The sequence below is a fragment of the Bufo bufo genome, chromosome 1, assembly GCF_905171765.1.
Source record: "Bufo bufo chromosome 1, aBufBuf1.1, whole genome shotgun sequence".
Lineage (NCBI taxonomy): Eukaryota > Metazoa > Chordata > Amphibia > Anura > Bufonidae > Bufo > Bufo bufo.
Window position 1 is genome coordinate 801,407,254 of NC_053389.1, and position 25,571 is coordinate 801,432,824.

At 42.9% G+C, this 25,571-nt stretch overlaps 1 protein-coding gene across 1 annotated transcript in view; it reads left to right on the top strand.

Annotated features, from left to right (window-relative positions):
- Nucleotides 1-24,534, top strand: part of LOC120987262 (histidine N-acetyltransferase-like) — a 44,016-nt gene extending 19,482 nt beyond the window's left edge. The window contains exons 3-4 of the mRNA XM_040415847.1: nt 19,039-19,263; nt 23,874-24,534. Coding sequence (XP_040271781.1) covers nt 19,039-19,263; nt 23,874-24,485 — 837 coding nt within the window. The 3' untranslated portion in view covers nt 24,486-24,534. The remainder of the gene's footprint in view (nt 1-19,038; nt 19,264-23,873) is intronic.
- The last annotated feature ends 1,037 nt before the right edge of the window (nt 24,535-25,571 follow it).

Consider the following 25,571-nt stretch of genomic DNA (forward strand, 5'->3'; position numbering starts at 1 on the left):
TAACTCAAGTTAGAGATTTAATAGACTTAGCCACACCAGAATTGAAACAGAGTCTCCCCATACGGACCCGTAAGTCTGAAATCCCAGTGATCTCCCTTTTTGGGGAAGATGGCAATGTGATTCACAAAGCTCACTTTGACTCACTCCTCCCCGAAGCCAAACCATTTTCTTCTCTATATTTGTATATATCTGCCAACTTAACAAAATGGGTCCCCTATCAGGCACTATTGAGACCCCTCACATGGTTCGAAAGTCTTATTGATTCCAAACAACCCCCAAGAAAATTGATCTCTCAGCTATATAGAAGATTGAATAGCCCCATTTGTCCCCTTAAATTGTGTTTCATTGGTGCCTGGGAAAAAGACCTGAATACCCCACTTTCTGAAGATGACCAATTGAAGCTCTTTAAAGAACCCCACAAATCCTCCAGATGTGTGAGGATTCAGGAAAATGGGTACAAAATTCTGTCTAGGTGGTACAAAACACCCGACATTACATGTAGGTATAGCTCTAATGGATCTGATGTTTGCTGGAGGTGTGGAGAGGGGGTGGGAAAATTTTTCCATATTTGGTGGTCCTGCCCACCACTGCAAAAATGGTGGTCTATGATCTTCAAACAATGCAATTTAATCTGTGAAACCGAAATTTCGCCCTCGCCTCAACTGGCTCTATTAGGCCTTCCCCATCCTCACGCTACCACCGGCATCACTCCATTGTATAAAAAACTGCTTTCAGCAGCTCACCTCTTAATCCCCAGATTTTGGCTTTCATCAGATCTTCCTCCACTGGATTTTTGGATAAATAAGGTGGACTCCATATACAGGTTCGAAGACATGTCCGCTTGGGAGAATCACTCTCATAGTAAGTTTGAGGCCCTTTGGAAGCCGTGGGCACTATTCAGACATTTCAAGGAGGCCTAATAAGTGTAAACGCAATTATACTAATATACAAATATACATAAGCGCATATGGGCGGCTTGAGACACTAACATTTAAAAGTTACTAATGCTCAATTATTTGCTATGTATGGGAATTGACATCCATTATGTTTATTTGTTAACCTACTGTTTTTACTTTATTGATGACTAAACAGTACTTCACAATGTACGGATAGTTACTATCTTCTGATGTGGAATATCTGTACTGTAACTTTATATCTTTCAATAAAGCTTTTGAAAAAAAAAAAAAAGTCAATGGGGGACGGATCTGTTTTCAATTGCACCATATTGTGTCAGTGAAAACAGATCCGCTCCCATTGACTTACATTGTAAGTCAGGACGGATCCGTTTGGCTCCGCATCGCCCGGCGGACACAAAAACGCTACATGCAGCGTTTTGGTGTCTGCATCCAGAGCGGAATGGAGGCGGAACGGAGCCAAACTGATACATTCTTGAACGGATCCTTATCCATTCAGAATGCATTGGGGCTGAAATTACCCGTTTTGAACTGTTTGTGAGATCCCTGAAACGGATCTCACAAACGGAATTCAAAACGCCAGTGTGAAAGTAGCCTAATTAGCAGATATTAATATATATCTGGGTTAAAATCTAAAACTATGCTCCAGCAAAAAATAACTCTTAAAACTAATAATCTTTATTTCAATCACTTTAAAAACTGGGAGTGGACATCCCAAATAGAAACAGACTGCTATCAGTGCAGGTCTTATATATACAGACCAATAATAAGCACCCAGGGAAGAGAGGTGGGAAATCTATCCCTTTGCTCTCCATATTCTATTCCTCAGCCCAGGGTTGGCCCCTAATGGTGGGGACTCCCTGTCCTCGAACCTGGGCTAGTATTGCCCTCACGAGACCCTGGGGGGATACCAAAAAGAATGTGGATAATCACAGTTCCCTAGTTAAGGTGCTTAAAAAAAATAAGATAAATACAAAAAACACCCAACCCTGTTAGAAGGGCCTAAGGGTGGATCACATTCACACTAACAGTCACGATATTGTAAAGGACCCAGGAGTGAATGCGTAATCCACACGTTGATTTAAATAATGCAAACAAACCCCGACGCGTTTCTCCCATTCATGGATTCATCAGGGGGTCAAAAGGATTTGTGTGAGGGATGCCAGTATAAAGGTAGTATGGCATCCACAACTAGAAATAAATACCAATAGATATATGATAGGGCATCGATAGCCGATGGCAGGAAGAGCAATCTATTATTTACAGACAAATTGTAGTAATATGACCAAAGCCAGCCCCAGTCTGTAATTATGCCAGTCACAGAAGTCTACCGCAGGTATCTGTAAACAAAAAATACATAGGGAGGAGATGGTATCTCAAATAAACCTCCAACAGATTCCCATAAATATGAAAAAACTTACAGTCTGCATAAGATATAGCATGAAACATCACAGGTCCAATAGGGGATGTCATAAAATCCTTTAATCCATAAGGATGGCCCGCGCTGTAACAAAACAACAATTGCTAGCAAGCCAACTCAACTGTCAGATAGATGGGGTATAAACGCCCCAACTTACAATTATCTGTGTCCAGATACGATGGTCTCCGTGCCTCCTTCATCAGCATGCACTCTGGTAAGATGGGCGCCCCCTTATATACGCTGCCCCATTCACAGGTGCCCACCATGAGTTTAAAATACGGACGCCGAAGATTACTTCCGGTCATGTGATGTACATGAATGCGCAACTACCGGCCAGAGGAACGCGTGATGACAGAAGATGATGCGCTCACGTGATAGCCTCCGGTCACGTGATATCTCAAAATACCGGTCAGTGGAACGCATAGGGATTGGCGATACTAGATGCACAGGATCACCCAATGCGTACCACAGCTCGTCATCGAGAAATAGCCAGCCAGGTAAAGGTGCCGATGCTCAGCTATGTTGCGCATAACATTTATGAGTAATAGCCCGAGTCTGATCACATATTAACGCTAACCCTTATTATGGTCATAGCAAAGGTAAAATAAATAGATGTCATATAGAAAAAAAGTTTAAGTGAGCCAAATAGATATCATACTATTTAGTACATAAATATGAAAAATGTACAACGGGTATATATATAAATGGATTAGGACCGGGCTAGAACACATGGCGGAAAGATGAACAAAGAAAGAGAAATAGAGTGAATGTGGCAGATGAGAGTCCCTCCACTGAAAAACCATCAAACTCAACCTAAAAGGTATAGAGGTTGTCATAATCTCGCAAGCGAAAAATCCAATCCAACTCTGATACAATCAAATTAAGATGCTTCTCGCATCAGACCATGTTTGGAACAATCAGAATTCACCCGGCCAGGCCATTAGAGGACAGGAGATAGTACAGTATCAATTACATCCAAATATTAACCACTTCAGCCCCCAGTGCTTAAACACCCTGAAAGACCAGGCCACTTTTTACACTTCTGACCTACACTACTTTCACCATTTATTGCTCGGTCATGCAACTTACCACCCAAATGAATTTAACCTCCTTTTCTTCTCACTAATAGAGCTTTCATTTGGTGGTATTTCTTTGCTGCTGACATTTTTACTTTTTTTGTTATTAATCGAAATTTAACGATTTTTTTGCAAAAAAATGTCATTTTTCACTTTCAGTTGTCAAATTTTGCAAAAAAAACTACATCCATATATAAATTTTGCTCTAAATTTATTGTTATACATGTCTTTGATAAAAAAAAAATGTTTGGGTAAAAAAAAAATGGTTTGGGTAAAAGCTATAGCGTTTACAAACTATGGTACAAAAATGTGAATTTCCGCTTTTTGAAGCAGCTCTGACTTTCTGAGCACCTGTCATGTTTCCTGAGGTTCTACAATGGCCAGACAGTACAAACACCCCACAAATGACCCCATTTCTGAAAGTAGACACCCTAAGGTATTCGCTGATGGGCATAGTGAGTTCATAGAACTTTTTATTTTTTGTCACAAGTTAGCGGAAAATGATGATTTTTTTTTTTTTTTTTTTTCTTACAAAGTCTCATATTCCACTAACTTGTGACAAAAAATAAAAAGTTCTATGAACTCACTATGCCCATCAGCGAATACCTTGGGGTCTCTTCTTTCCAAAATGGGGTCACTTGTGGGGTAGTTATACTAGCCTGGCATTCTAGGGGCCCAAATGTGTGGTAAGGAGTTTGAAATCAAATTCTGTAAAAAATGACCTGTGAAATCCGAAAGGTGCTCTTTGGAATATGGGCCCCTTTGCCCACCTAGGCTGCAAAAAAGTGTCACACATCTGGTATCTCCGTACTCAGGAGAAGGTGGGGAATGTGTTTTGGGGTGTCTTTTTACATATACCCATGCTGGGTGAGATAATTATCTTGGTCAAATGCCAACTTTGTATAAAAAAATGGGAAAAGTTGTCTTTTGCCAAGATATTTCTCTCACCCAGCATGGGTATATGTAAAATGACACCCCAAAACACATTCCCCACCTTCTCCTGAGTACGGCAATACCAGATGTGTGACACTTTTTTGCAGCCTAGGTGGGCAAAGGGGCCCATATTCCAAAGAGCACCTTTCGGATTTCACAGGTCATTTTTTACAGAATTTGATTTCAAACTCCTTACCACACATTTGGGCCCCTAGAATGCCAGGGCAGTATAACTACCCCACAAGTGACCCCATTTTGGAAAGAAGACACCCCAAGGTATTCCGTGAGGGGCATGGCAAGTTCCTAGAATTTTTTATTTTTTGTCACAAGTTAGTGGAAAATGATGATTTTTTTTTTTTTTTTTCATACAAAGTCTCATATTCCACTAACTTGTGACAAAAAATAAAAACTTCCATGAACTCACTATGCCCATCAGCGAATACCTTGGGGTCTCTTCTTTCCAAAATGGGGTCACTTGTGGGGTAGTTATACTGCCCTGGCATTCTAGGGGCCCAAATGTGTGGTAAGGAGTTTGAAATCAAATTCTGTAAAAAATGACCTGTGAAATCCGAAAGGTGCTCTTTGGAATATGGGCCCCTTTGCCCACCTAGGCTGCAAAAAAGTGTCACACATCTGGTATCTCCGTACTCAGGAGAAGGTGGGGAATGTGTTTTGGGGTGTCTTTTTACATATACCCATGCTGGGTGAGATAAATATCTTGGTCAAATGCCAACTTTGTATAAAAAAATGGGAAAAGTTGTCTTTTGCCAAGATATTTCTCTCACCCAGCAGGGGTATATGTAAAATGACACCCCAAAACACATTCCCCACCTTCTCCTGAGTACGGAGATACCAGATGTGTGACACTTTTTTGCAGCCTAGGTGGGCAAAGGGGCCCATATTCCAAAGAGCACCTTTCGGATTTCACAGGTCATTTTTTACAGAATTTGATTTCAAACTCCTTACCACACATTTGGGCCCCTAGAATGCCAGGGCAGTATAACTACCCCACAAGTGACCCCATTTTGGAAAGAAGAGACCCCAAGGTATTCGCTGATGGGCATAGTGAGTTCATGGAAGTTTTTATTTTTTGTCACAAGTTAGTGGAATATGAGACTTTGTATGAAAAAAAAAAAAAAAAAAAAAATCAGCATTTTCCACTAACTTGTGACAAAAAATAAAAAATTCTAGGAACTCGCCATGCCCCTCACGGAATACCTTGGGGTGTCTTCTTTCCAAAATGGGGTCACTTGTGGGGTAGTTATACTGCCCTGGCATTTTCCAGGGGCCCTAATGTGTGGTAAGTAGGTAAATGACCTGTGAAATCCTAAAGGTGCTCTTTGGAATATGGGCCCCTTTGCCCACCTAGGCTGCAAAAAAGTGTCACACATGTGGTATCGCCGTATTCAGGAGAAGTTGGGGAATGTGTTTTGGGGTGTCATTTTACAAATACCCTTGCTGGGTGAGAGAAATATCTTGGCAAAAGACAACTTTTCCCATTTTTTTATACAAAGTTGGCATTTGACCAAGATATTTATCTCACCCAGCATGGGTATATGTAAAATGACACCCCAAAACACATTCCCCAACTTCTCCTGAGTACGGCGATACCAGATGTGTGACACTTTTTTGCAGCCTAGATGCGCAAAGGGGCCCAAATTCCTTTTAGGAGGGCATTTTTAGATATTTGGATACCAGACTTCTTCTCACGCTTTGGGGCCCCTAGAATGCCAGGGCAGTAAAAATACCCCACATGTGACCCCATTTTGGAAAGAAGCCACCCCAAGGTATTCAATGAGGGGCATGGCGAGTTCATAGAAATTTTTTTTTTTGGCACAAGTTAGCGGAAATTGATATTTTTAATTTTTTTCTCACAAAGTCTCCCGTTCCGCTAACTTGGGACAAAAATTTCAATCTTTCATGGACTCAATATGCCCCTCACGGAATACCTGGGGGTTTCTTCTTTCCGAAATGGGGTCACATGTGGGGTATTTATACTGCCCTGGCATTCTAGGGGCCCTAAAGCGTGAGAAGAAGTCTGGAATATAAATGTCTAAAAAATTTTACGCATTTGGTTTCCGTGAGGGGTATGGTGAGTTCATGTGAGATTTTATTTTTTGACACAAGTTAGTGGAATATGAGACTTTGTAAGAAAAAAAAAAAATAATTCCGCTAACTTGGGCCAAAAAAATGTCTGAATGGAGCCTTACAGGGGGGTGATCAATGACAGGGGGGTGATCAATGACAGGGGGTTGATCAATGACAGGGGGGTGATCAGGGAGTCTATATGGGGTGATCACCACAGTCATTGATCACGCCCCTGTAAGGCTTCATTCAGACGTCCGGATGCGTTTTGCGGATCCGATCCATCTATCAGTGGATCCGTAAAAATCATGCGGACGTCTGAATGGAGCTTTACAGGGGGGTAATCAATGACAGGGGGGTAATCAATGACAGGGGGGTGATCAGGGAGTCTATATGGGGTGATCACCACAGTCATTGATCACGCCCCTGTAAGGCTTCATTCAGACGTCCGGATGCGTTTTGCGGATCCGATCCATCTATCAGTGCATCCGTAAAAATCATGCGGACATCTGAATGGAGCTTTACAGGGGGGTGATCAGGGAGTCTATATGGGGTGATCACCACAGTCATTGATCATGCCCCTGTAAGGCTTCATTCAGACGTCCGGATGCGTTGTGCGGATCGGATCCATCTATCAGTGCATCCGTAAAAATCATGCGGACATCTGAATGGAGCTTTACAGGGGGGTGATCAGGGAGTCTATATGGGGTGATCACCACAGTCATTGATCATGCCCCTGTAAGGCTTCATTCAGACATCCGGATGCGTTTTGCGGATCGGATCCATCTATCAGTGCATCCGTAAAAATCATTCGGACATCTGAATGGAGCTTTACAGGGGGGTGATCAGGGAGTCTATATGGGGTGATCACCACAGTCATTGATCACGCCCCTGTAAGGCTTCATTCAGACGTCCGGATGCGTTTTGCGGATCCGATCCATCTATCAGTGGATCCGTAAAAATCATGCGGACGTCTGAATGGAGCTTTACAGGGGGTTGATCAATGACAGGGGTGTAATCAATGACAGGGGGGGTGATCAGGGAGTCTATATGGGGTGATCACCACAGTCATTGATCATGCCCCTGTAAGGCTTCATTCAGACGTCCGGATGCGTTTTGCGGATCCGATCCATCTATCAGTGGATCCGTAAAAATTATGCGGACATCTGAATGGAGCTTTACAGGGGGGTGATCAATGACAGGGGGGTAATCAATGACAGGGGGGTGATCAGGGAGTCTATATGGGGTGATCAGGGGTGATCAGGGGCTAATAAGGGGTTAATAAGTGACGGGGTGGGGGGGGTGTAGTGTAGTGTAGTGGTGCTTGGTGGGACTTTACTGAGCTACCTGTGTCCTCTGGTGGTCGATCCAAACAAATGGGACCACCAGAGGACCAGGTAGCAGGTATATTAGACGCTGTTATCAAAACAGCGTCTAATATACCTGTTAGGGGTTAAAAAAAACACATCTCCAGCCTGCCAGCGAACGATCGCCGCTGGCAGGCTGGAGATCAACTCTCTTACCTTCCGTTCCTGTGAGCGCGCGCGCCTGTGTGCGCGCGTTCACAGGAAATCTCGGCCATCGCGAGATGACGCATATATGCGTGACTCTGCGCAGGGCTGCCACCTCCGGAACGCGATCCTGCGTTAGGCGGTCCGGAGGTGGTTAATCCACGCTATAATCGGGTGGATCAAATTAACAACTTGCAAAAAGCAGGCAAATGTCAGTCTCTCATTAATGCCCAGGGGGGACTGGGATCGGAATCGATGTATCCATTCACCTTCCATTCACCTTCCTTTTGCAGGATTTTCCTATCCCAGTAAACCCCCCGGGGAGATAGTGGAACAAGCTCAAGTATGGAGAACCTCAAACATCTCGGATCCCCCCATGAAGCTCATTGACATGTGATGCGACTGGCGTGACATTCTTTTTGACTACGTCGTTAACGTGTTCACATATCCTTCTCCTGACCTCTCTCACTGTTTTCCCTATATAGTCCATCGGACAGGGGCACTGACAGATCTGCACTGATAACCGTCTGTTTGTATTTGGGATGTCCACTCCCAGTTTTTAAAGTAATTGAAATAAAGATTATTAGTTTTTGCTGGAGCATAAATTGTTCCATAGTTTATTTTGCCATTCTGGGGTGTAGTTGCATCGTACCGCGGTCAAGTTACATTGTTCTACAGCTTTTTGGGGTGTATTCATTTCCTTTTAATTTACTTATTTTATCATACGGTATGTCAGACAGACAGGTGACAGGGCCTTCAAAGGGAACTGGCATTGGCCAAAATGTTCTTGGGGGGGGGGGGGGTGACAGCAGGAGTCGCAGCGAGAGGCCAGTGTCATCTAGCGGTCGTGTCTTGACCAGCAACCCAGCGGTGCTTGAATGGGTGACTCTATCTTCTACTTTGTCGCAAGTGACATCAGCCAAGAGTCAGTGGGTTCTTCAGACACCACGCGTAGTTGGCATGGCCCAGGAGCAGGCACCTGTCCTCAACCTGCCTTTGTCCTTTTCTGTACCCTTTGTTAGAGAAGTATTATATGCCGTAGGCTCCTCTCCACTTTTCAGGGGGGGAACTGCTCCATGTCCTTCATTAAGAAATCGAATCCTGGCTTTCTCCTCAACAAACTCACAATCAGAACCATGGTGACCGACAATGAGAAGAACATGGTATTGGCGCTGCGTCAATAAAGGCTGAACCATGCGCCCTGCAAGTGTTCAATCTGATTGTAAAGCGGTTCCTGAAGTCTTCCTCCCATCTACAAGACATCCTGAAAATGGGCAGGAAACTTTGCATGCACTTCAGCCACTCATACACCGCCAAGCACACCCTCCTTGAGCTGCAGCGGCAGAACGGCATCCCCCAACATAGGCTGATATGCAACGTTTCCACCCGTTGGAATTCCCCCCTGATATGTTAAACTGATTAGATGAACAGAGAAAGGCCATAAACAAATTCTTGATGATACAGGCGGACATAGGTATTCCCCTGTGTAACTTCGGTGTTAGCCAGTGGCAGCTGATGCGTGACAACTGCCCTTTGATCGGACCTTTGAGGAGGCCACTTTATTTGTCAGTCGCCAGGACTATGGAATGAACAACGTCCTCAACGTCCACTGATTTATGTACTGGAACAGATGCTGCTAAATCTAGCTGGCCAGGGGACAGGAGACATGGCAACTATATCTCACAGCCACATGAGCCCTGTGGGGGCTGAACTAGAAGAGGAGGAAGAGGACATTCGAGCACAAGCAATGTGTAGAGAAATGGCTGGTTTTTCTACACAGGTGACAGGAAAGGAGGAGCAGGAGCAGCCAGAGAAGCTACAGGGCAATGAGGAACAGGAAGCAGAGGACCCAGACACACAGCGGCAGTATACAGTGTAGATTGAGGCAGGAAGTTCCTCCAATTCACTTTTGCTAATGGTCCTCATGCTGCTGCTACCTCAACACTATGTCAATGGGCCACTCTGTGGTCTCCTCATGCTGCTGCCACATCACCATTCTGTGGTCTCCTCATGCTGCTGCCACCTCAACACTATGTCAATGGGCCACTCTGTGCTCTTCTCATGGTGCTGCCACCACCACACTCTGTCACTGGGCCACGCTGTGGTCTCCTCATGCTGCTGACACATCACTACTCTGTGATCTCTTCATGCTGCTGCTACTTCAGCACTATGTCACTAGGCCACTCTGTGGTCTCCTTATGCTGCTTCCACATCACCACTCTGTGATTTCTTCATGCTGCTGCCACATCACTACTTTGTGGTCTCTTCATGCTGCTGCCACTTTAACACTGTGTCACTGGGCAACTCTGTGGTCTCCTGCTGATGCAACCTCAACACTATGTCACTGGGCCACTCTGTGGTCTCTCATGCTGCTGCTTCATCACCACTGTGTGGTCTCCTCATGCTGTTGACACCTCAACACTATGTCACTGGGCCACTCTGTGGTCTCCCCATGCTGCTGCCACATCACCACCCTGTGGTCTCTTCATGCTGCTGCCACATCACTATTCTGTGGTCTCCTCATGCTGCTGCCACATCACTACTCTGTGGTCTCCTCATGCTGCTGCCACCTCCTCACTTGGTCACTGGGACACTCTGTGGTCTCCTCATGCTGCTGCCACATCACTACTCTGTGGTCTCTTCATGCTGCTGCCACTTCAACACTATGTCACTGTGCCACTCTGTGGTCTCGTCATGCTGCTGCCACCTCAAGACTATGTCACTGGGCCATTCTGTGGTCTCTTCATGCTGCTGCAACATCACCATTCTGTGGTCTCCTCAAGCTGCTGCCACTGCAACACTGCGCCACTGGGCCACTATGTGCTCTCCTCATGCGGCTGCCACATCCCCACTATGTCACTAGGCCTCTCTGTTGTCTTCTCATGCTGCTGCCACTTCACCACACTGTGGTATCCTCATGCTACTGCCAACTAAACACTATGCCATTGGGCCTCTCTTTGGTCTCCTCATGCTGCTGCCACATCACCAGTCTGTGGTCTCATCATGCTGCTGCCACCTCAATACTATGTCACTGGGCCACTCTGTGCTCTCCTCATGCTGCTGCCGCCTCCCCACTCTGTCACTGGACCACTTTGTGGTCTCCTTATGCTGCTGCCACACCACTACTCTGTTGTCTCCTCATGCTGCTGCGTCCTCAACACTATTCAAACAAAACAATAGCTGATCTTAGGGAGACCAGCTACAGAAAACACTGTGGAGCCTCATTTAAGAGTCTCGACACAGCAATCCAAAGTGCAAAGCTCCCTGAGAAACAGTGATATGCAAAATAACCATGGAGCCCCAGTTAAGGGTCTTCAACACAGTGAAAGCCAGATATCCCTCAAAGGAAGGAAAACCGAGCAAAGGGGTGTCCCCATTACAGAGATCACCAAATCCACCATATTAAGTGGCCCCTATGTCAAGATCCCGCTTTTTTACAAGCTTTAAGGATGTGACGGGGAAAACCTAAGCTAGTTATCCATCCACAGACAGCTGTTTCGGGGTGTTGCCCCTCATCAGTGTGGAGTAGGATTCTGGCTAACCGGGAGCAATGCCTTGGGGGCCACTTAATATGGTGGATTTGGTGATCTCTGTAATGGGGACACCCCTTTGCTCGGTTTTTCTTCCTTTGAGGGATATCTGGCTTTCACTGTGTTGAAGACCCATAACTGGGGCTCCACGGTTATTTTGCATATCACTGTTTCCCAGGGAGCTTTGCACTTTGGATTGCTGTGTCGAGACTCTTAAATGAGGCTCCACTGTGTTTTCTGTAGCTGGTCTCCCTAAGATCAGCTATTGTTTTGTTTGAATAGTCTCCAAGGCATTGCTCCCGGTTAGCCAGAATCCTACTCCACACTGATGAGGGGGCAACACCCCGAAACAGCTGTCTGTGGATGGATAACTGGCTTAGGTTTTCCCTGTCACATCCTTAAAGCTTGTAAAAGAGCAGGATCTTGACATAGGGGCCACTTAATATGGTGGATATGGTGATCTCTGTAATGGGGACACCCCTTTGCTCAGTTTTCCTTCCTTTGAGGGATATCTGGCTTTCACTGTGTTGAAGACCCATAACTGGGGCCTCCACGGTTATTTTGCATATCACTGTTTCCCAGGGAGCTTTGCACTTTGGATTGCTGTGTTGAGACTCTTAAATGAGGCTCCACTGTGTTTTCTGTAGCTGGTCTCCCTAAGATCAGCTATTGTTTTGTTTGAGTAGTCTCCAAGGCATTGCTCCCGGTTAGCCAGAATCCTACTCCACACTGATGAGGGGCAACACCCCGAAACAGCTGTCTGTGGATGGATAACTGGCTTAGGTTTTCCCTGTCACATCCTTAAAGCTTGTAAAAGAGCGGGATCTTGACATAGGGGCCACTTAATATGGTGGATTTGGTGATCTCTGTAATGGGGACACCCCTTTGCTCGGTTTTCCTTCCTTTGAGGGATATCTGGCTTTCACTGTGTTGAAGACCCATAACTGGGGCTCCACGGTTATTTTGCATATCCTCAACACTATGTCACTGGGCCACTCTGTGGTCTCCTCATGCTGCTGCCACCTCCCCACTCTGTCAATGGGCCACTCTGTAGTCTGCTGTTGCTGCTGATACCTCACCACAATGTCAGTGGGCCACTCTGTGGTCTCCTCATGCTGCTGCCATCTCACCACAATGTCATTTGGCTACTCTGTGGACTACTCATGCTGTTCCCACCCTCCCTACTTTATGACTGGACCACTATTTTGACTTTTTGGCCTGGTTGACATCATAAATTATTTGACCCTTCTTCTACTCTGTCAGAAGGACGGAAAAATGAGACCACAACGGATCCTGTCTATGTAGATGTTGTAAAGCCTGTATGACATGGTCCCATCAGAATTGGCTTATGATTTGGTAGCCAAAAGCAGGAGTGGGTACAAAACACAGAAGACATGCAAATATTCCATTCATGTGTCATCTCTGTTTTGGATCCACTTCTGTTTTTTGGGGGCTTTAGCAATACTGATGGATTACTGACCAAACGCTGACCGAGTGAAGGCGGATGCTCAACAGACAAGATCCGTTTTTTGGGGGTTATTGTTCTGACGAATCAGAGAAAGGGCAAAATACTTAGTGATGTCAATACAAACTTACTGCTGACACCCTCTCTACTCCATAAGGGGGGGCTCTACTTTTATAAGCATTTAATAGAACAGGTTCTGTAGACATCTATGTGGAATCAGCTGACAAGGGTGTAAAAGGAGTGCACTTCTTCTTGGTGCTTACATTGACCTGTAAGGCTGAGCTTATACTTGAGTTATTTGGTCAGTTCCCCGTGACTGCTGAAATAAGTGAAGTGTGCACTAATTCTAAGAGCGACGCCTGTTATTTTCGTGTCATACTGACTCAGTATTGTTTCACTACCACAGTATACTACCTATGTGCGTTAGTGCAAGACATAGTTTTCTACACCACTATACAGGCTCTCTGAAGCTAGGAAATTGCTGTTTTTTAACGCGATTTGCCACAAATACATTCAAATCGAATCATTTCGGAAAATTAGGCGAAACCAACCTAATCAAAATTTTGAGAAATTCGCTCATCTCTAATTAGAGAGTAAGCAGGTCCTTCCTTTTAGAAAAGCTCTTAAAAACAGGCATGGGGGTTGAAAAAAGTCTAGCATTATGATTTTTATAAAAAAAAAATTAAATAACAAAAAAAGAATTATTGATGTGTTCCACTCTGTAGAGGGTAAAATGCTTTGGCCATTAACTTTAGCTTTCATTTTTAAGACAATTTTGCTTTTATTTGGTCAATTTTAAGATGTATTTCTCTTTTTTCTGAACTAATTGGACAACTTGAAAAACAATCCTTTCTTTTCATTATGAAAAGAAGAAACATTTGTCTCCTCCAAATCAAAATTGAAAAATAAAATGGCAAAGATTATACAAAATATCAAATCTTTAAAAAAATAAAAGAGATAAGTATAGACATGCAAAAACCATTAAAATTAATGAAAACAAAGTTTAAATGAATGTTGCCTTAATTTCTGATTTCCTATCAAGACCTCCACTTGCAGTTAACAAATGCTTGAAATGCCCCCGGGCTGAAGGATTGGTGTAATGTATCACTGGGGGTCATAGCAATTGGCAGAAAAAAATTGGTGGGAGTCCCCATTTCTGATCTTACAAATGCCAGACAACTGATCCTCCATATCCTGTAGGGTTATTATTATCTTGGATAGGATGGTGGAGGCTCAGGGCACATTTGCTTTCTGCTTTTGATCTGGGACAATTTTCATATTGATGGCTGATCCTCCAGTGAGGGAGAATGTCTTGTCCTGATTGGCTCACAGGCTGGCGAAGAGGATTTTGGCAGGCCCTTGAATGTGTGGCTTACTCAGAGACCGCAGGCACCCTTCTTGCAATGAGCCTGGTAGAGAGCTGCAGAGTATAAGAGTGGTAGTGCAGATTAGAGTTGCAACTGTCATGGTGTTTGTCCACCCCACCACTTCCTGAGGCTGTGCAGTGTAAAGGATGGAGTACACTGTAGTGTGGTGCAGTATAATAACGAGATTTGGTTTTACTGTGACAGATCCACAATACTTTACTGAAGCCGGTCACCAGGTGATCCCCACATGCTATTCACATTAAATACAGGATTTACAATTGACTCAAGTAGTTCCAAAAGTTAGTATATGAAGACTAGCTTCTCTCTCTTACAATCACACTGTACAGTCTCTCCTTTTTCTGGTCAAAAGGGATGCACTTTCATCCGATATATAGGTGTATGTATGAGTGCATTAAATCCACAGTATCCTCAAGAGAATGCAGTGTCTGAACACACAGTCAGCTCTTCATAGGTGTTCAAACACAAACATAGGTACCAGGGCTCTATTACAGCACATGAGGTGGTATCACTGGATCCTTTTAGGAAAATTGAAACACCCCGTCCCCTGTCCTCCTTATCCTGGTCTTCTTTGTGGCAGCCAGCCGACATCCCTAAGCAGTACAGTGTCCTTGTTATCATCAGCTGCTGCTTTTTCTGCTCAGACTCCTCCATTTCCTTGTTCTCTGCTTCATAATGAGACATTCATAATAGAATGTGTGGCCAGAAAACAAGTCTATGTGCTCAGCAATTATCTTGTGTGAAAGCTGAACTCCTACCTGGTCAAGTTGCTGGTGGAGCAGTTGCTGCCGTAACACTTAGTTGTGGCAAATGTAGGGCAGTTCCGCACCATCGCCCAATTTAATTCTGTTTTACAGTATTACTACTTTCGGCCAACTATCCATAAAAAATGGTCTCATTTTTAAAATGTCATGCAGTTTTGCACACACTAGGCAACATCATCAGATCCAATAGGAAAATAGAACTGGCCAGCAATGGGAACAAGACTGTCGTCCTTCTCCCAATCTTCTTGGTGGCAGCCAGTCTGCATCCACAACCAATACAATGTAATTTTCATAGTCATTATTAGTTACTTGTTCTCCTTCTCAGACTCTGCCTCCTACTTCTCCATTCTGTCATCAGTCATTGATCATAGAATGTGTGGCCAAAATACAGCCACATACTGTAAGTTCAGCATTTCAATTGTTAGCAAGCTGATCTCCCACCTGCCCAAGCTTGACGCAGTGCAATTGCTGTAGTATAACATAGTTGTGGCAATTGCAGTGCACTTATGCGCCTTCATTAAAATTTAATTCACAAGTGTTCAAACCAAGTCCACTGGTCCAGCAATCTTTAGTCCACAGCCAGCTCATCGCAGGTGTTCAAACACAAACATAGGTACCAGGACTCTATTGCAGCACATGAGGTGGCATCACTAGATCCTTCAGGAACATAGACCTATCCAGCATTTGAAACAAGTCTGTGCTTGTGCGCCTTTACCAAAATTGTCTGTATAAATTGTCTCATTCTGGAAATATGGCGCACTCCTGCTCTGTCAAATTTTATTCAGTAAGCAGGCATTACTCCCTTGGGCCTGCAGTCCATAAAATTTGTCTCATCATTCTCCAATGCTCTTACCCAAATTTTATTAATTAGACAGTAGTACTTCTGGCAAGTGTGATCGCAGTGACAGTGTCCTAATAGTTCTGTAGTTGAGTGAGCCGACTCGAGGTCAAGACACAGACACATGCAATATGTGTTTCTCATAATGGCCTCTCTCTTTATTGCAGTATTTTTCCGTTCTGAACTGCACTGCTACTCCTAAAAAAGGGAGAATGTTTGAGCGCTTGTTCAGAACAAGCCACTGCTTTTTTCAATGCTATTGTCTATGTATAAATATGATCTGTCCCCAACAAGGATTTTTTATTTTTATTTTAAAAAGGATAACAAATACGATGGTGCAGGATAATAAATACAGGCTGTTTGTTAACATTGTTAATCACGTTTACCCATAGTGATTGATATATATATATATATATATATATATATATATATGTATATATGTATATATATATATATATATATATATATATACAGTACAGACCAAAAGTTTGGACACACCTTCTCATTCAAAGAGTTTTCTTTATTTTCATGACTATGAAAATTGTAGATTCACACTGAAGGCATCAAAACTATGAATTAACACATGTGGAATTATATACATAACAAACAAGTGTGAAACAACTGAAAATATGTATATTCTAGGTTCTTCAAAGTAGCCACCTTTTGCTTTGATTACTGCTTTGCACACTCTTGGCATTCTCTTGATGAGCTTCAAGAGGTAGTCCCCTGAAATGGTTTTCACTTACAGGTGTGCCCTGTCAGGTTTAATAAGTGGGATTTCTTGCCTTATAAATGGGTTTGGGACCATCAGTTGCGTTGAGGAGAAGTCAGGTTGATACACAGCTGATAGTCCTACTGAATAGACTGTTAGAATTTGTATTATGGCAAGAAAAAATCAGCTAAGTAAAGAAAAACAAGTGGCCATCATTACTTTAAGAAATGAAGGTCAGTCAGTCAGCCGAAAAATTGGGAAAACTTTGAAAGTAAGGGCTATTTGACCATGAAGGAGAGTGATGGGGTACTGCGCCAGATGACCTAGCCTCCACAGTCACCGGACCTGAACCCAATCGAGATGGTTTGAGGTGAGCTGGACCGCAGAGTGAAGGCAAAAGGGCCAACAAGTGCTAAGCATCTCTGGGAACTCCTTCAAGACTGTTGGAAGACCATTTCAGGTGACTACCTCTTGAAGCTCATCAAGAGAATGCCAAGAGTGTGCAAAGCAGTAGTCAAAGCAAAAGGTGGCTACTTTGAAGAACCTAGAATATGACATATTTTCCGTTGTTTCACACTTGTTTGTTATGTATATAATTCCACATGTGTTAATTCATAGTTTTGATGCCTTCATAGTCATGAAAATAAAGAAAACTCTTTGAATGAGAAGGTGTGTCCAAACTTTTGGTCTGTACTGTATATATATATCAATGTTACATTATTAACTTTTGCTGTCAAGTTTAAAAAAGGAGGGGGAGAGAGAGGAAAAAAATTGAAAAAGACTTAAAGGGGTTCTACAGCTTTTTTTTTTTGGGCTGATTGTCATGGATCCGACACCTGGGGCCCCAGCTGATAAGCTGTTTGAGAAGACAGTGGCAGTATTGTCATGGCCTTCTTGATGTTTACCTTTTGCCCAGTTAAGTCATAACTAGAATCACTCGCCTGGGCGCAGCTAAGCTCCATTGAAGTGAACGATCAGTGAAAAAAGCTGCAGAACCCCTTTTAAAAAGAGAGAAAGACAAGAGAGAAAAAAATGAGACCAAGGAGACCTGAGTGTCATATAACAATTTTCAGGCCAATTAAAGCATTTTTGATGCAGGTAGAATCAATTCTTAGCCAAATTGTTTTTTTTTAATGCTTCATTAAAATCAGACCCAAAAATGAATTTCAAGAATTTTGCTCATCTCTAGTAAAGACCTTAAAGTACAGGGTGGGCCATTTATATGGATACACCTTAATAAAATGGGAATGGTTGGTGATATTAACTTCCTGTTTGTGGAACATTAGTATATGTGAGGGGGGAAACTTTTCAAGATGGGTGGTGACCATGGCGGCCATTTTGAAGTCGGCCATTTTGAATCCAACTTTTGTTTTTTCAATAGGAAGAGGGTCATGTGACACATCAAACTTATTGGGAATTTCACAAGAAAAACAATGGTGTGCTTGGTTTTAATGTAACTTTATTCTTTCATGAGTTATGTACAAGTTTCTGACCACTTATAAAATGTGTTCAATGTGCTGCCCATTGTGTTGGATTGTCAATGCAACCCTCTTCTCCCACTCTTCACACACTGATAGCAACACCGCAGGAGAAATAAAAAGTGTCCTAGTGTAGACAAGCTTTGAGTTACTATGTTTGGTTTGAGATAAGAAAATTAATGGTCATCATGGGTGGATTAGGGGCCCACCATGGACTTTTTACTTCTGCCTTCCAAGGCTAAATCCCCTTTTATGTAAGTGCACCACATTATGGGTGTCAGGTCCGAGCATTCCTAGATGAAAAGTTTCCTGGAAAGTGGATTGGTCGTCGTGGGCCAGTTGAATGGCCCCCAAGGTCTCCCGATCTGACCCCTTTAGACTTTTATCTTTGGGGTCATCTGAAGGCAATTGTCTATGCTGTGAAGATACGAGATGTGCAGCACCTGAAACTGCGGATACTGGAAGCCTGTGCTAGCATTTCTCCTGTGGTGTTGCTATCAGTGTGTGAAGAGTGGGAGAAGAGGGTTGCATTGACAATCCAACACAATGGGCAGCACATTGAACACATTTTATAAGTGGTCAGAAACTTGTAAATAACTCATGAAAGAATAAAGTTACGTTAAAACCAAGCACACCATTGTTTTTCTTGTGAAATTCACAATAAGTTTGTTGTGTCACATGACCCTCTTCCTATTGAAAAAACAAAAGTTGGATTCAAAATGGTCGACTTCAAAATGGCCGCCATGGTCACCACCTATCTTGAAAAGTTTCCCCCCTCACATATACTAATGTGCCACAAACAGGAAGTTAATATCACCAACCATTCCCATTTTATTAAGGTGTATCCATATAAATGGCCCACCTGTACACTAGAAACTCTGTCATCTACTCTATGCTCATCCTGCTCTTCTCCCTATGGACCGTCAGGTGGGCTTTGAGTCATTCATACTAGTTGATGATGGAACTACTGCTGTGGTGGAAGGTCTTCGGGTAGCCCCCTGGATAAAAGGACGTGGGGTGGCTGGATTGATTCAGAGGTTTTGCTTGGATACTCTGCATTCTGACCACCCGGAGGTTAAAAGAATTCGACTGACCCGGGCAGAGAATCCACCAACTGCTATGTTGACTAAATACAAAGTGATCAACTCTAAGGTAGGTTCAACTGTTTTCACTTATTATTAACAAGATGGCTATCTATCTATCTATCTATTTACTGTATGTTGTTTTAATGCTTCCTATTAAGGATGAGTGAATCAATTCGTAATAAACTAGGTTTGTTACTAATTTAAAAAATGGATCCCCCAAACGAATCTGAAGCTTTTGAGAGTTGTTTTAGATTAATCACATACAACACCATTTTGCTGGAGAAAAAAAAGTTCAGTTCATCAAAGCTTCTTTACTGTAAGAACTGTAAATCTCTGGAATAGACTTTCTCAGGACTTGGTCACAACAGGAACAGTGGACGGTTTAACATAAAGGGTTTAGATGAATTCTTAAAAGTAAATGACATTAATGCTTATGAAAATGTGTAGAAATCTGAGTCTCACTTCCTTCTGGGATTCACATCCCCACCTATCCCTTGGTTGAACATGATGGACTTATGTCTTTTTTCAACCATATTAATTATGTAACCATGTTAACTATGTAATTACAGATTCTTGCCAAAATAGTCATTATTTTTTGGAAAAAGTTTCTTTCACAACTGTGTTAGTGAAGGCAAACTGCATCACATCATCCAGTTAAAAAGATGTGTTGTGTATCAAAAATATTGCATTAAATACCATTGGTGTTTGTGGAAGGAGAGGGATTCGGTGCATTTAATTGTACCTCTAACTTAGAATTTTAGAAAAAACACTTGCAATTTTGCTTATACAATTTTTAATAATCTGCAACTCATGACTTTTCATAGGCCTAACAATAAAATGTCTGGAAAACAGACAAGCACAAAATGAAAGATCCAGGCCTCATCCTCCCAAAATCAGAATGTGCCTAGTAACACCAGACTTCCAATAGTAGTATTATTAATAGTAGGAAACACTTCTGGCTCTTGAAAGGCACAATATTATTATTGAGGACAAAGAAGATGGGATTGTAAAGTGGGTGTCTTACTTCTCCTCTGAATCACAGCAGGATGATATGGAGGTCACCTCTAAGTCTGACACCATGCGTTGAAGCCAAGGGTCACAGCATTCCTCCTGCTCCTCCTCCTTTCAACCCCAGAGAAGCCTTTCAGTTGCATCCTCTCTGTCAACTCTGTTTCCTCCCATCGGGGCATATTTTTTTCCCCCTAAAATGAGGCAACAAAACACCACCACGCACTACAGGATATGGTCAAGAGAGTCTGCTGATGAGTTGTGTGAGAATAGTCAGTGTTTGGACGACAATGAGAAGTGGGTTCAGGGGGAGACAGGGTAACCCATGCATAGCTGTGTTGGTGGTGATGGTAGTAGCAGCAGTATACACAGTGGTGGTGATGGTAGGGGCAGTGGCAGCATTACTAGCGCTTGGGGCAAATTCAGAGCAAGGAATTTAAAGGGGGACCAAGGAGTCCATGATGACATTACACAGTCTGATAAAAGTGGTGAGGTTAAGGACTATGGCAATGATTGTGTGTTGGTCAGGATCTAGAAGCCAGATTGGGGTTCTGAGGAGGAGGTAACATCAAGGAAGGAGGGCAGTGACAGTGGTGGCCATGAAGAGCAGAGGTAACGTATGGCCTAAACCTCCCAAAAAAACTGCAATAAAAATGTTGGTGGCAGCAGTTATGGCACCTGTAAGCATGATGGTGGCAGTTGGGGCAGTGGCACTCTGGGCAAACGCAAATCCAGGAGTTGGGAGGGGGATCAAGGAGCCCACCATGAGATACTGCAGTCTAATAAAAGTGGCGGGGAGGATGAGGACTATGATGATGAGTGTGTGTTTTATAAGACTTGGGAGGTGAATCAGGGTGCCAAGGAGGAGACATCAGAGATGAGTCTTTGTCATCATCATCAGCAGCTGCTTCTTCTCCTGCTTGGACTCCTCCTCAACCTCTTCCTCCACTCCTTTATGACACATCCATAATATAATGTGCTGCCATGAGAAGACTATTCTTGATTCATCAGTTACCATGTGGGCAAGCTGAACTCCCACCTAGCCAAGTTGCTGGCATCACTGAGACTTCTGGCCAGGCATCTGAAATGCTGCAGTTTTGTGCCTTAGCTAAAATGTCATTGTTTTATAAAATGGAATAGTTAGCGGCAGCATTTGCCTAATCCCATAACTGAGACTTCTAGCCAGGCATCCGTAGTGGCACAGTTCCCGCACTTTCACCAAAATGTAATAACTTTTCTGTAAAATTGAATATTTAGCAGCAGCTTTTGCCTGACTGTGGCTTTTCCCTTGCACATACCCTGTTCCCTCACCCCATGGACTTCTAAGATGGCAGACATAAAGAGTGTCTGGAACTGGCCCTGTACTGTCTTGTCTAGCCTCAAGTGTTATCTCAGAGAGGGTTTTAAGCATGGCAGGTGGCATCATGAACCTAAATAGACAAAGTTGTCCTCCACCAGTGTTCAAAACGTCACTTTTGTCAAAATGAACAAGGCATAGATCTGTGAGGATTGATGAATAGATCTGCTTTTGTTAATGGTAACTCATCAAGCCACTGTCTGCCTGCATACCATCATGTTCTGTATCGTAGGGTTGCTGCTGCCACCATCATGCCACTGCCACTGTCTGCCTGCCTACTATCATTTGCCATAACATATGACTGCTGAGCCGTTAGACCACTGCCGGTCCCTGCCTGCCTACCATCATGTACGATACCATATGGCTGCTGCTGCAGTCACCGCCACAGCTGCTATTCCCTTCTGCTAGTCCCATACTGCCACTTCCTTTACCCTGACTACCACTACCATTATCGCTACACAGTTGCCACCACTACTACTACTACACACATCTACAGTCTGTTCCATGCTGTGCTTTTACTTCTGTCGCAACCATTGCCTTCACATGCCACAGTTAGTCTTCCCTTTCCACATCCACACTGTACTGCTGCTGCTCCCAATTAAAAGGGACAGTTTTTTCAGGCTTGTTCAGAACAAACTACTCTTTCTTCTAACAATTAGCACTTCTGCTTGTGTGTATATAAATACAGGCAAGCATGCTACCCCTGTTAAGGTCTAATATTTGGATGCTTGTGTAAAAAGCCATGCTTTATTTTGAAAATTAACATTTGTGCAAACCTAAATACAGGTAGACATTAAGCCCCTGTCATTGCATAATTTTTGGACGCTTTTTCCAAACAAGCCATAACATAGTGTGCGAGTAAACACTATCTGCCCCAATAAGGGATGATTTTTGGAAGATTCCTAATATGAAAAAGCAGAGCAAATGCAATTACCCATAGCTATACATGTCAGTGTCACATTATTTGCTATTGCCGTCATTACATTCAAGATCTTAGAGATAAGAGCAAAGAGCAAAATTTTTTATAAATTAAAGGCGTTATCCAAGTTATCCAATATCATAAACAGCTCCCCCCATGTGCCTGGCCCCTCACAGGGAATATATTTACCCTGCTCCCCACTCCCTGTGCTGCTGATGCTTTTCCCTGTACACGGATGAAAACATCCAGTGTCGGGGGGGGGCACATGGGGGTGGGAGCGCTGTGATATGGATAATCCCTTTAACTCGGCTTAGGCAGGGTGCTGAATCTCCTTATAGAGACCAGTCCTGTATGGAGCCTCCAGCCACTTCCAAGAGGTGGCGCTAGAGAGATGATTCTCTTGTTTAGGAGATACTTCTTTATACTGTATATTAATTTGACATGGAGCATTACCAATAAGTCTCCATACCATGAAGTACTTCCAATAGGTCTCCATACAAGACTGGTCTCTTTATTGAAATTCAGCACCGTGCCTAAGTCAAATTCAAGGCATTACACCCAGCCAGAATTCTACTCTGTACTAAAGGTAGTCCCTTCTAAGGGGTGGCGCTAGCGAGATTATATCCTCCTTGGGAGATAACTCTTTGCATAAAAAAAAAAAAATACAAAAATATAGCATCTCTTCCTAAAAAGGAGTCCTAGGAGACTAGAGGGTGTCATATACTAATTTTCAGGGAATTGGAGCAACATCGATGCGTGCTGAATTATTCGGACATGAATCATTTTTTTTTAAGATTCCGCAAATCGGACACAAAGTTCAAGAAATTTGTTCATCCTTATTTTCTATTGTCACACCCCATGTCTAAGTCTCCAGCATAAAGGGGAATTTTACATTTCTCTTCTTCTTTAGTAATGTAGTGCCTCCACCTTGGTAGGAGCTAGCAAGGTATGCAGGAGAATTTATCTCTTGCGGACCCCTACTAATCCAGATACTGATGACCTATCCAGAGGATAGGTCATCAGTTAAATAATCTTGAAAAACCCCTTTAATAATCAGTCGTGTTGCTTTACCAGTCTAACTGCCTCTCAGTAAGTCATCCTTTGCAAAACCAAATGTCCGTTACTTACTGCTCCAAGGAGAACTGGAAAATGAAGTTCTGCTTCCTCCCTCAACAGCTGCAGAGAATTCTTCTTACTGATGAACATCCACGTTACCAGTAACTGCTCTTATAAATCTTTTACAGTGATAACACTATATTTTTGCTTCTTTTCTCTATTTTGGCATCTTATTTTACATATAGTCTCCTTGTTCTGTCTTTCTAACCATTTATTTTTTTCAATTGCATCTTCCTAATTCAAACTACTTTTCTCTGTCCATTGTGTTCCCCATTAGGCTGTGATGTCTGTATTCATTCCTACTGATCAATTGGAAATGAAACTTAAGTTACTGGAATCTCGAATTAACAATTTGGACAGCTCCAAAGACCTATCTGTTCTGGAACCAAAAGAAATTCTCGGATTCTTTGAGGAGTCTAAAACAAGACAACAACTGCTTCCTGGTGGTTTACTAGTTCAAGGCTGGCTTCCTCTTACCACTGCTAAGTCCAACCTAAATCTTATACTGAAACGACAGATTGTCTGGATTTATTCACATCCTGGGGATTTGATTAGCACAGCTTCCTCTTCTAAGGTCACAACCAGCTGTGATGGTACCCATGCCTATCTAGAAGGATTTCTCAGCCTTGGTACCCCTCCATATCCAGTGCCTTTTGCAGAGGGAGTACACCGTCTAGATATTGACATGTTTGGAAATGACCCATCTTGTGCCAAGGTTCATGTTGTAGAGCAGTTGAAGATTGGAGTACAAGCATCACCGGCAGGGAGCAGTGTAATCTGTATCCTATATGCAGATGAGAGTCTCCGAACTGAGCTTGGCCAACTGTGTGAAGGGCTGACTCCATTCCGTTTCTCAAGGGAACAGATGATAATGGAAATGGAGATCTAGGATTGATTAATTTCCACTTCCCTGTTTTAGGTGTAATTTTGCATCACAAAATATCTATCAACTGATCCCATTTATTACTATTGTTATAAAAATTAAAATGATGTGCTACATGCTTAGGAAAACATGGATTCCTTTGGATCAGTTTTCCATTACTTAAATTACAGTGATATGTTTGTAACATGGTTCTCTCTACTCTAAGCAAGGTGTTTTACTAATAGTCTTGATTAAAAATCTTCTATTACAGTATTTTGTGTACACATCTCCTGTGCTGACACATGATATGTGTCTCTATGGTTGCAGTCTGATCCTGCATTCATGTGTTACTCTGCTATTTCTGATGATTTTGAGAGTTACATTAGATGACAAAATATTTTCTAAACATAAATAGGTGACTCAGGTCCTTGGAATCCTACCAATTAGGATAACTGGTGTTCTTTAAAAGCTATGTACACCTTTGGAGGTAATTTTTATTTATGATTGCATTTTACTCATTTTTGGCTAAAAATCATATTTTTAATTGGCCTTTTTTAGAAAATATTGAGCCATTATATCACAAACAGTTAACTGTTTTTTTTAACTGTGCGACTGGTATTCTCACTCTCACTTTATGCCAGTCATCTAATAAACCTTATCTCTAATTTACTAAAAGGTCATAAATAGAGTTGAGCGAACACCTGGATGTTCGGGTTCCAGAAGTTCTGCCGAACTTCCCGGAAATGTTCGGGTTCGGGATCCGATGTCGACCCTAACTTCACCCCGAACCCGAACCCCATTGAAGTCAATGGGTACCCGAACTTTTGGGCACTAAAAAGGCTGTAAAACAGCCCAGGAAAGGGCTAGAGGGCTGCAAAAGGCAGCAACATGTAGGTAAATCCCCTGCAAACAAATGTGGATAGGGAAATGAATAAAAATAAAAATAAAATAAATAAAAATTAACCAATATCAATTGGAGAGAGGTCCCATAGCAGAGAATCAGGCTTCATGTCATAGCAGAGAATCAGGCTTCATGTCACCCACCACTGGAACAGGACATTGTCAGATATTTTTAGGCCCCGACACCCAGACAGAGGAGAGAGGTCCCATAGC